The sequence below is a fragment of the Elgaria multicarinata genome, chromosome 3, assembly GCF_023053635.1.
Source record: "Elgaria multicarinata webbii isolate HBS135686 ecotype San Diego chromosome 3, rElgMul1.1.pri, whole genome shotgun sequence".
Taxonomy (NCBI): Eukaryota; Metazoa; Chordata; class Lepidosauria; order Squamata; family Anguidae; genus Elgaria; species Elgaria multicarinata.
This window is the reverse complement of record NC_086173.1, coordinates 123,022,534-123,034,885: the sequence shown is the minus strand read 5'-3', so window position 1 is coordinate 123,034,885 and position 12,352 is coordinate 123,022,534. Positions and strand designations below refer to the sequence as shown.

Below are 12,352 nucleotides of genomic sequence, written 5' to 3'. Positions count from 1 at the left end.
GCTTACTTCTAGGTAAATGAATATAGGACTGCAGCCTTGATCTGGAAGTGGTCTCTTTATCTTTAATCATGGGTCTCATGCTAATCAAGAATTGGAGCGGGGGAGGGAATCACAGGCATGCTAATTCTTAAACAAAATTTATTCACAGTTGTGCACTTTCTAGCACATGATCCTGGACACAGGTTAGATGAGCTACAGCAGGGAAGATATCTCTGTGAATCTCTTCCCCATTTCAGAGCAGGGTGAAAGATATCTGCTCTCCACTGAACTTCCTCAGTAACACCTGTCCAGGGGAAGATAACAGAGATGTGGGGGGGGGGGGTGTCGTTGTGGCAAAGGAGTTTTTATTTCTATTCCAGTTGGCAAAAGGCTTCAGGTTAGAGTAAACAACACTGATAGAATGTGGGAATCTGGAAAAATTTATAATTCAAGATTTTGCTTGAAAACTTAGTTCTTTCACTTTGTCCTGACAATACAACAGGTTTTTTTTAAGGCTCATACTACATTTTGAATGTAGTATAAGCATTTAGGATTGCTGAGGCTGCAATCCTTAATAATAATAATAATAATAATAATAATAATAATAATAATAATCATCCTAAATAGACTAGAAAGTAAGCCCAACTGAATATAGTGAGATTTACTTCTGAATAAACATGCTTAAAGTTTGCATTGTGAGGCCAGTAAGTAAAGACTTCTGTTCCAAATACCTCCACTGCTTCTTACCACTACATTTTGTTCTCTAATGTACAGTGCATGCAGTAAACCTGTTCTTAACTATCAGCAAAGAAATGAACCTGTTCTTAACTATCAGCAAAGAACAACCACACCCAACGTTCATAAAGTGCTATTACTCAACAGGAACTTAGAACTTCCCCTTTCTCACTCCAGTTATTAGCAAAACAACAGCAACAGGGGCATCCATCAACTAAATAAAAGGTATTGTATATTGCAGATGGTTTCTATATCCATTGCCAGGCCTGGTGTTTAGCAGTGGGTATTGCTAGGCAGTTGCTGGGGTCCAGCAGGGTCCACCACAGGCCTACCCTGGGGAGCCCTCTTCTGCCTCTCTAATGAGCATTGGGCAAGTTGAAGCCACTATTTAAATTTCCTACAGTGCATCAGAGTGCACGTGCACAAACAAATGCAGTATTGGTCTGGTGTTCTGCTGCTCATCCAGAGTCCTGCATCCCACCTGCCATGTATGTCTGCTAAATCTCAAGGGGGAGGACTAACTACAGCCTGTTCTGTCGAAAGTCCCATCAAACCTAGAGCCGGACCTCACCACTGCCTGTTTGGTTTTCTTAGTGAAATAGATCCAGAGACTGAAGCATTGTGGAATACTATTTCCTTAAGCATACTGCACTGCTGTTTTAAAAAGCTGGGGAACGAATTAGCATACTGAGTGTGCAAACTCCAGGAACCCGATCAACCCTTTTTAATAATGTGCTGCTTTTAATAAAGTATTAAATTAGTTATATGTATTTTATAGTGTTTGCATTTGTGTTGTACCCTGCCTCGATCCAGAGGGAGAGGCGCGTAATAAATAAATATTTTATTATTATTATTAACCCTGGAACCGAAAAAAAATAAAATTAAAAATGGTTCTGGCGCCATTTGCTGAAGAGGGCAGCTGTCAATATCAACTTTGCTAAAGAGGGCAGTCTATAGCAATACTTCTATTGCAATCCTATACATTTCTGCTCAGAAATAAGCCCCATTGAGTTTAATGGGGTTTACTCCGAGGTGCGTTGAGTATCCGTTTGTCGGCTAGGTCTGATTGTTGGCTTTCAAACCCCACCCGATAAACGCTGGGTTGTTTCGACAAATGAATTGCCCCTATGTTTCTCGCCACTTCCCGTTCTGCAGCTTCTTTTAGGGATGTCCTAAAACAGCCTTCCTCGATTTGGAGCTCTCCAAATGTTTCGGACTCCCAACTCCTATCAGCCCCAGCCAACATAGCCAATGATTAGGTATTCTGGAAGGGCATCAGGTTCCTAAGGACCCAGGAGAAACGTCCCCAGGCCCGTTGGCGCGTTCCCCTTTTTATAGCAACTCTCACGTTTCCCATGCAAAGCAATCCTTTGACGCAATGTTCACGGAAGGTGGGAGGATTTCACCGAGCGCAGTCATAGGCACCATCCCTGGGAGGGGAAGCCAGCCTGCATCACATATGGAAATCGACGTCAGGCGCCGGGGAGGGGCCGGCCGGCCAGCCCGCCAGCCAGCTTCGGGTGGGGATAAGACGCGCGGAGCCGCCCACTCCGTGCTCGGCGTCCACGAGAGCCAGACGCGGGGCAGCCAAGGGCGGGTCCGTCTCTTGCCGGGCTCCGGAGGGAAACCAGAGCTGCCGAGTGGAGAAGGGTGGCTGGGCTTTTCGTCAGACAGTCAGCCCAGCGGGAAGTACCGGGAGAGCGTCGCTCACCTCCCTTCACTGCGTTAGCCGCTCTCGATGGGCAGCTGCTGCTCCTGTTGATGGCCAGAGGAGGAGAACGGGCGATCCCCACGCGGGCGACACAGCCCGGAAAAGACATGGCACTGCCGCCGCCGCCACCACCACCACCGGTCCCTTCTCTGCCTTCCCTGGGCAGTTCTGCTCCGCCGTCTCCGTACATCCACAGCATGCCTGCCTGGGTGCTAGAGGACTTCTGTCAGAAGATGGACTGTCTCAACGAGTACGAATGGATGCGCTTTGGTGAGGAGGAGCCCAGCACCGGGATGGGGATGGGGGGGGGGGAGCAGCGCGCTAGAAGAAGTTGGGGTGGCGGGGAGGAGGCGGGTGGGCTTGAAGGGGGGAGGCATCTGGAAATGGGGGGTTTCCGGACCTGAGCTGCCGGCGCGATCGAGCCCATCTCATTTCGGGAAAGGTCGTAATGCCGTGGGAGGAGTGCATAGCTTTCATAGAGAAGGTCACAGGTTCAGTCCTCTGGGGAGATACCAGCAGCTGCACATGACAGTAGTTGCCAATAGGGAAGCCACACTTGGCCATCCTAAAAAATAGGACACTGCTAGCCAATAGGGGAACCCTATTTGCCAGTGGGACAGTACTTGCCAAGATGAAAATGTAGGGTACTGCTAGCTAATAGGGGGACAGTACTTGCCTGTAGGAAGATAAAGGATTTTGCCCATAGGGAAACCATGCTTGCGCCCATTGCTTGCTTGGACCAGGCTGAGGTGCATTTTTACCTGCTTGCAACAGGGATGATATAGCTCATCAATGACAAGCCTGTAAATCCATGAATTAAGCTGTGCCAAGTTACAACTATGTAATGGATCCAGGTACAGGTGTTGGCTTGTTCAGCTTTCCAAAGCCTTAGAGCAAACTACATCGTAACGAAAACAAAATTTGCAAACAAGTACAGCCATTTAAAACATATCCTTAAAACATTATTAGAAGCTCTTCAGAAGAAATAATTTCACCAAAGCATTGAATGCATATATCCAACATTGGGCCAGTCACCCAAAGCCTAACCTATCGTTATGCCTTGTTTTGTGTGCCGGTTCCATGCCAGCCAGATTGACCTAATTATCTTCGCTGGTACTTCACTTGAGATATGCCAATGAAATTAACTGGCAATAGATTCTGGACAGACAGGAGAAGATTCTTCTTGGCATGGAATTTGCTGCCACAAGTTATGGTAATAGCCACTAGCTAAGAACAAGGGTGGGCAACATGGTGTCCACAAGTCCCTATGTGTCCACTGAGACACCCTATTCCTCTTAATTTTTCTTTAAAATATTTTTATATTTTCTTTCTGCCAGCTGGGATTGCTTCAAAGCCAAGTGAGAGCCTCTAGGTGCTGCCATCATAATTTCCCATGAATGTCTCTGGGCAGGTTACTCATTCTTTGTGACTGTCCATGCCCACCATGGCAGCCACTTTATAGTTGCGCTCAGGACAGTTTGTCAACTTTCCATATTTATTTATTACATTTTTATACTGCCCATCAGCCGAAGCTCTCTGGGCAGTGCACAATTAAAGACCAGGGAAAGCCTGTGTAAAAAGGTATGTCTTCAGGAGACGTTTAAAAGATATGGTTTTTGCCTGCTGAACCACACAAGGGAGGGTCTTCCAGGGTGCTGCCACAGAGAGGGCTCGCCACTGAGGTTCTTCATGTGCCTCCAAGACCCAAAAGTAGCTTACTCCTGGGCTTAGGGTAATGGCTTTTAAAAGGGATTAGACACATTCATGGTGAGTAAATCTGTAAACAGTTGTTATGATGGATGTATGGAGTTCCCATGTTCCAATGATTATATTCCCAAAGCACTGAAAGGTTAGCCATCGCAAACTGAACTGTCCAAAAGTTCTGTTGTCATGATCCCATAATAGGCAGAATCTAGCTTGAAAAACCAGAATAGTGGCAGAATCTCTCAAATATTTAGAATAGTACAAAAAGAAAAACCCCACTTCCTATGCAAGAACTTGTGATCTTCCCCCAAATCATTTCTTCTGAAACTCTGGGAAAAGTAAACCATTGCAAGATTGCAGCCTTAAGACATACAGCAGCCTTCCCCAACATGGTCATCTCAAACATCTGCAGGGCACAGCTCCCAGCACCCCTGATCATGGGCCATGCTAGCTGGGGCTGATAAGAGTTGAAACATCTGGAGGGCACCAGGTTGGGGATGACTAACAGGGGAGAGAGTACATAATATCAAAAGCACAATATCAAAAGTAATAGCGCAGGACTTTAATACTGCCACCTCCATCAGCATGCTTGTTGATATTTTTTAGGCATTCTGTTTTTTAAAAGATAATGGAATTAAGCTGCTTGTAAGAGTAGACTGAAGATACCTTAGCTGCAGGCAATGTTGCCAGGGTTGTCTTTCCATTATGAGAAATACTTGGAGAAGTTTGTACACAAGGAAGCAGGTTTTGATTTCAGGCTTTCCTTTTCATTCCCTGTATACTGTATACTGTGAGTCATGGGTTATAAGTTGCTGGACTACATTCCTGAAGACAGAGGAATTAATGACCTGCCTGCTTCGCAGAAAATATTGCATCAATGCAGCATTTCAGGCAAATGCAACTGGAGGAAAAGTGCAGCTGCTCTGTGCAAGGTGTAGAGCAGGTCAGTTATGGCAAAGGTGGAATGAGAAGAGGCAACTAGGCACTATGCCAGGGGTCCCCAACCTTCGTAGGCATGTAGGCACATTTGGCATTATGCAAAGGTCCCCTGGGCACCACTACAAATTAGCTGCTGGAGGGGGGCCAATCACAAGAATGTGGGGAGTGCCCGCCTTATCTGCGATCACACGCGCGTGCATGAATCTGCACCTTCTGTGTATGTGCTACTCACTCTGGCTCCTCTCTCTATCTGGCTCCTCTCTCTCTCCCTCTCTAGCTCTTTCCTTCCTTCCTTCCATCCCAGGTCTCTTTTCCTTCCTTCCTTCCTTCCTTCCTTCCTTCCTTCCTTCCTTCCTTTCTTCCATCCCAGGTCTCTTTAGCTTTCTTCCTGCCTTCCTTCCTTCCTTTCTAGGTCGCTTTAGCTCCTTCCTTTCTTTCTTTATTTTTTTTCTTCCTTCCCTCACCTTTCTTTAGTCTCTCTCTCTCTCTCTCTCTCTCTCTCTCTCTCTCTCTCTGACTTTTTCTGCCTTCCTTCTCTCTGGCTCCTCTTTTCCTCTTTCTCTCTCCCCATCCACATGCAAGTGGATGGAGTAATTCTTCCATTCATATGTAGGGGCAAGAACCTTCCCACAGTGAAAATCGATTGGGGGGGACAGCAGCAAAGGTCACTGCCTATCAAGGACCCCATTGCCCCAAGCATCCTTGGTGGGAGTGGACTTTTCCCCCTCCCGTCCAGCCATTATTATTATTATTTTTGGCAGGGGGCATTTTATGGCTTTCTTAAAGCTTTCTTAAAGGTTTTTACATGTTTCTTAATGCCTCATTGACTTTTATAGGGACTGAAAAAGCACCCTGCCAAAAATTAGCTGAAGGGGGGTGGGTGAAGGTTATCCACTGCCAAGGACCGTTACCCAAGAAACTTCACCCCCCATCCAGGCATTTTTGGCAATGAGGACTTTTCCCCTCTATACAACTGAATAGAAAAATTGTACCATTGACTTGCAGAGGGGAAAATAGCTCGGCAGGCAGCTCAGCTTGGCCTTTCCATGCCACACTGGAAATCCCTGCTCCAACCTGTCTAGGCTCTCTTCCTCCTTGCACTGGTGCAGTGTTGAGACCCAGCTTGTAAATAACAACTTGTCTGATCGCCTGTGGTAAATAGGAAATCACCTTCAGACGACCAAACCAAAAAACTTCTTTAAAAAACTTTTTTTTAAAAAGTTGGGTTTTGTTATTGTTTTGTTTCTTTTTGCCAGTTGATGCACCACAAATTACTCCACATTGGTATGTACGAGCAATTGTATGAGCATTGGTCTGTATGAGCTGGTCAATTGTTTTTGGCAAGTAACTCTTATGGACTTCTTTGCAAGGCTAGTTATGATCACAAGATAGGAGTATTAAGTAATGAATCCATACTGTGTAGCTCAAACATGCTCCAAAGTGCTAACAAGCTTATAACGGTGCAAACACCAGTGCAGCAACAACTTAGGATCCAAAGGCCAGTCTTCTCTGGCAGTCAATGGGGGTTTGTACATGTAGCAGGGGGACTTCCACAGGTCATGTATTTGTCCAGGCCCTGTTTCCTTGGGGCTGTCTATAAGCGGTGAAAGCCCTGCTGTGGCTGCAGATCTGCGCTGTGTCAGTTATATAACACAGCCGCAGCTTCGCAGCTACCACAGAGCTTTCCCTCGAAGCTGCACATTGAAAAAGTCAGGGACTTGCCCTGACTTTTTCAATGGAAGCTAAGTTAGTACAGCTCTTCTGCCATCTGATGCCGCTCCAGGGCCAATCCGACGGCAGTCCTTGGTGGAAGGTGACTGGCGATTGGTCGCCTTCCACCAGGAAGAGGGCGGGGAGACGCTCCGGTACCTGGATGGCTGCCGGAAACCCCACATTCCCTCCTCAACATCAGGATTACACAACACCACCACAGGAGAGGAAAACCGCGGAGTTTCTGAAGGAGGCAGCACCAACTCGGCGTCCTGAAGACACCCCATGATGCCTCCCATCAGGTTTCAGTAGCCTGAACAGTTGAAGAACAAGGAGCAAACTGGCCTAGTCTCCATCCTCTACAAGTGTTGCATTGCTTCCTATGGCCCCAACTAAACAAAGCCCTTGTTCTTTCTGATACCTACAGTGTTAGTTTGCCAGGGCTCAGCAGCCCCACATACCTGTTCCTACAGTCCTGTCCTCTGTACTATCCACTTCCCTGTTTCAGGGCCACACCTTATCTTGTCTTCTGCCTTGCCCCACAGGTAATATAGACACAAGTGCCATACTCAGTTATCACACTGAAAGTTTTCCCTCTGAGATCCAAAGGCCACCCCTGAATCCAGAACCCATCTTACCAGTTGGAAAAGTCAAAAGTAATTACGGTCAACGTCATTTCCTTGGGTAACATAAAGCCATGGAAATGGATATATTTATTCAGTGTGCTGGAAAATGCTATAGATGGACTCTAATTGTGAGGCAAATGCTTGGTTTGTAAGATTATAAATATTTTCCTCATTTTTTTAAAAAAAGCTATTAGTTGGGTGCCAAATTACTTCAGATGTTAGGGGAATGTGGGATTCTACTACTTCTGTCCCATTGTTGTCTTGGATCTTCATGCTGAACAAAATCTCTGTTTTTCCTTTTAGCATCCTATGTGATCACTGACCAGACTGAGCTGAGAAAAATCAAATGCATGGAAAAAGCAGGAATCAGTATAACCAGAGAGCTGATGTGGTGGTGGGGAATAAGGCTTGCAACCGTCCAACAGCTGTTAGAGCTTCTGCAGGAATTGCAGCTGTATCGGGCAGCCCAAGTGATTGCGGATTGTAAGTAGTTGGTCTTTTTCTGTGGAACTAACTGGCAGTAGTTCAGTAACCATAGTAGCATCCAAAGTAAGACCCTCAACCTGTCGAATGAAATGTCTGGCATCCCTGATGTATGAAGTTGCTGAAGCTACAGCTGGTAACCCAATCCACATATTGGGCTAATGGTTCTAGTAAAATGGCCAATCCTGAAACACTTGGTTTTCCAGAAGGTGGAAAGCCTTCTTTATAGATTTTAGGAAGGATATAGAACACAGGTGTTCTAAGGGAGTCTTTCACAAGAAATGTACCTGTGCTAACATCTATATAGCCAAAAGCTAATGCCTCTTGTACTGCCGTCTTAATAATAAATTGGATGTCAGTAGTGGGTGGAATTGTCTAATTAATGTTGTGCTTCTTGGCAATAGTCTTCTCCCAGGCATTTAACAACATATGCTGAGGTATGTTTTTTTAACTGACCCCAAAATAGTTGTTTTAAATGGATATCATCTGTTTTTATGATTTTTATGGTTTTAAATTTTGTTTACTTGTTTTTAATGTTCACTGTTTTTAACCTTTGTAAACCACCCAGAGAGCTTCGGCTATGGGGCAATATATAAATGTAATAAAATAAATAAATCTCAATTCACTCTACCATCCCCCTCGTACCCTCCGTTCTTCAAATGTTATGTTGCTCTCCCGCCCAAGAGTCTCTATCTCTCTTGCCCGGCTTTGCCCATTCTCTCTGGCTGCCCCGTTTGTTTGGAATGCTCTTCCAGAGCAACTACGTACCACGAGTTCCACTGTAAATTTTAAAACGCGTTTGAGAACTCATTTGTTTTCAATAGCTTTTGGTATTTTAGCTTGATTTACTGTTCTTATTACTACGATTATTCTCTTATTTCTGTTTTGTGAACCCCTTGCCCCCTTCATATGTTTTAATGTGATTTTAGGTTGTAAGCCTCTAAGCAGGGTATCGCTGCTTTATTTGTATATTTTGTACAGCGCCAAGTACATTGTTGGTGCTATATAAATAAATAAATAAATAAATAATAAATAAATAAATGAAATTTTGTCCAGAAGTACTGTGGCTCCACCCTTCTCAGCCAGATTGATAATGATATTAGGGTTCCTGGCCACAGAATCAAGAATGTCCTTTTCTCATAGTGAATTGCATTCCAATTTCTCCACATCTCGTAAATCAACTTGTTCGAAAGTAGTGATGCTAGGTTTACAGCAGGGATATATTTGGACCAAGACCTGAAGAATAAAAAAAACGAAGAAAACTATCTTACTGTCCATAATCTCATCAATTTAAAGACAGAAATTCTAGTATTTAAAGAACTGTAATTGGGAGTGGTGTTCAAAAGAGTAAGTTGTTCATGGATTAAGGGATATGATGACAAATTTACTACTAGATCTGCCTTCTTTTGGGGCCTGCATGGTAATGGTTGTTCCTGGTCTTAGTTTGGATACAACTATGTGTCTGATCACTTTGGATGTTAATTCTATCTATTTATTTTATTTATTTATTTATTTATTTATCATACTTATACCCCGCTCCTCAGCCAAAAAAGGCTATCTACACCTCCTCCATACTCCACGAGTAGTTCATAACCAGTCAGTTACACACTTGTTCATTGTCATCATCGCTCCTTGTTCTGCTGAACTCAGTCCCAGCGTGCCGACAGATTTGTAGCCAAAAGAGGGGCACTGACCAATATCAAAAGGATCAACTGCTGGCAGTGTAAATCAGGCTGGGGATTTTTATTGAAGAGTGGCATAAAAATATCTTTAATAAACAACCAAATAAACTCAGAGTGCCATCCTATGGACCCTGAGCAAGTACCCCAGCGACTGTATAATGGCTAAAAAAAAAGCCTTCCTAGGTCAGTGCTCTGACCTCAGAAAGGGGGGTTGTAGATCTGACCCTCACAGCCAGAATGGAGAGAACCGCGCTGGCAGCCTCTCTGAAGTTGGAAAAGCAACCTCGGGGGTGTTGTATTCTGGAGGTTTGGGAGAGACTGGAGAGTCCATGATACGATTTATCCTGAGCCTCCTTCATCCTTCTTCCCTCCCCCTCTACAGCGCCCTCAATATACAGGCTAAAAAACCTATCTAGCTAAAATGAATGAGATTTACGGACAGGGAAGAAAAGACTGCTTCCAATGCTCCTCCCGCCCTTCTGTCTTCAGCTTAGCAGGGCATAGGAATCTTGCCCTAAAAGTGCCATCAAGCAGATGATTTTCTATCAGGCTTTGGGGCCTGGTGAGCACAGAATTTTTATTCATCCTATAATACTAAGTCTGTTTTTATCTTCCATGATCTGTCTCTTTTCTATATTTTTAAGACTGATTATTTGATTTACTTGTTTTTAAAGATGTCCTAAGGCAGCTTAAAGGATTTTTAAAAGGGGTGAGGCTCGATAAAATTACTTTAAATAGAGTAAAAAATACATGTGTCTGACAACAATATCGTAAGCAGCTTCCATGGTCCAGCGACCCTTCTTTGTAGGTATGTCTGTATTCACATGGGGTGCAGAACCTTAGGCCTGGGGTCTAAATCTGACCCACCTGGGGTCCCCTCCTTTTACCCCAACCACTATACATTAGGTTGAAACCTGGCTTTTGTGCAATTTGATCCCCATTGTAAAAGGTTTAAATGCCTCCCCAAGGCTTAGTTACCAGCAGTAGGAGCTTTAAGGTAAAATATGTTGATTTTGGGGGTGGGGCTGCCCCTTTTGCCTTTGCCCCCACCCCCCGCCCACTACTGGAATGCAGCCCTGAGAGCTTCTCCGAAACAGAATTCAGCCCTCAGTCTGAAAGAGATTCTGCACCCCGTGCTACGCACCTAGTGGCCGTATTTAGACGCCATGGTAAACCAGGGTTTCTTTTTCCATGATGTGCGCAAAATACAATGAGCCTCAGGATACAATGAGCCTCCCCTTTCATACCGTCACTTCCCCTCATTTTCTCCTTTGCATGGCAGAAGAGATTAAAAACATCCACTTTCAGTTTTAAATTAATCACATTACCTCATAACGTTGAAATTGGAGGAACTGCTGTTTCCTACTAACACAATGAACTGTGGCTCTCTCCTCTTAACACTCCCTGGATGAAGTACTGTTGAAAAATGTGAGTAGACTGTCATGTGGATGTGACATGCCTGCAGTTAGAGCGAGCATTTAGATTGACTCATCACTTGGATAAGAGATTGCTTCCCTCTGTTGCAAATTCTAGAATCCCCCATTCCAGTTTACTGCCAATAATATGTAAACTACACATTGCTTTGTGGGATGGAAGAAAGGTAACCTAAGAAGGGGAACCTCAGAATGCTGCCAGCATCCTCCTCCACTGGCTCACACCGAAGGCACAGCGTTGGGAAGTAGGAGGTTGGAAAGCACCCTGTCAAGGTTCCACCTTTACCTGGACCCCTTGATCAGCTCCTTAAAGATATTTTGCCTCCTTAAGAGCCCTTCCTTCCATCAGGAGTCAAGTTTCTACCTTTTAACTTCCCCTCTCAGTAACGTGGGGTTTAGGTCTTCGATGTGGTGTAAATGACACTCCAGACAACAAGGTTTTAAACAACCTATTTACCATGTTATATAAAATGACAAAATCACATAAACAAAGGTTTTTACTCAAATAGAGCTGTTAGATTTCAAGAGGCATTTATAATGAAAATTAAAGAACAAAAACCACAGCTTCCTCTAGTCTAGCTATGCTTTCACTTTTTGGCTTTGGCCTAGAGTCTCTTCCAGCCTTCTCCTGGCTGTTCTTCTTCAAAGCTCTCTCAGTGGTTCTCTGCAGCTCTCTCTGAAGTTCCCGCTGTCCTGTGTACAGTTAACTCCACCCCTTTTATACCCTTCCACAGAACTGAAAACATACAATCAGGTGACCTAAAACTGGGGAAATGAAACTTAACTCCTTTAGGGGGGAAATGAAACTCAGGAATGCCCCCTCCCATCAGGAGTTTTTTGAGCCTTCAGGCTTAAACCAAACCCAAGCCTTTATAGGCCTCAAACTTCACAGCCCCACTTACCTTTTGCATGCCTGGCAACAACAACAACAACAACAACAACCACCCACCAACAACAGCAAAACAACAACAACAACAACAGGAAAAGAGAGGGACTCAATTCCACACTGTAATCTCCACAGGGTAGCTTCCTAAGTACTCAGCCACAGCAGCAGCCACGAGATGAAGAATTTGTCTTTCCCCAGAAAGAGCTTCGGCTATTGGGCGGTATAAAAATGCAATAAATAAATAAATAAATAGATGGCAGGAGCAGAGGGACCCCCAACCCAGTGGAACAGCTCACATTTTTCATGCAGTGGGTACCAGGTTCAAGTGCAGGTTATGATGCCACTCTAGGCAAGGTGGGAAGGGGATTGTTAGCACTAGAAGCCCTCAGTTTGAATACACTCAACGAGGAGTGGTGCCGCCTGAATGCTCAGCCACTGTTCATGCCTTCGCCTCATGCATATCC

General features: G+C 44.7%; 1 protein-coding gene across 2 annotated transcripts in view; it reads left to right on the top strand.

Annotated features, from left to right (window-relative positions):
• Positions 1–2,277: 2,277 nt before the first annotated feature.
• Positions 2,278–12,352, top strand: part of IRAK2 (interleukin 1 receptor associated kinase 2) — a 40,050-nt gene continuing 29,975 nt past the window's right edge. For both annotated transcript variants that reach the window (XM_063121469.1, XM_063121470.1), the window contains exons 1-2: positions 2,278–2,695; positions 7,708–7,887. In XM_063121469.1, the coding sequence (XP_062977539.1) occupies positions 2,476–2,695; positions 7,708–7,887 (400 nt within the window). In that variant the 5' untranslated portion in view covers positions 2,278–2,475. The remainder of the gene's footprint in view (positions 2,696–7,707; positions 7,888–12,352) is intronic.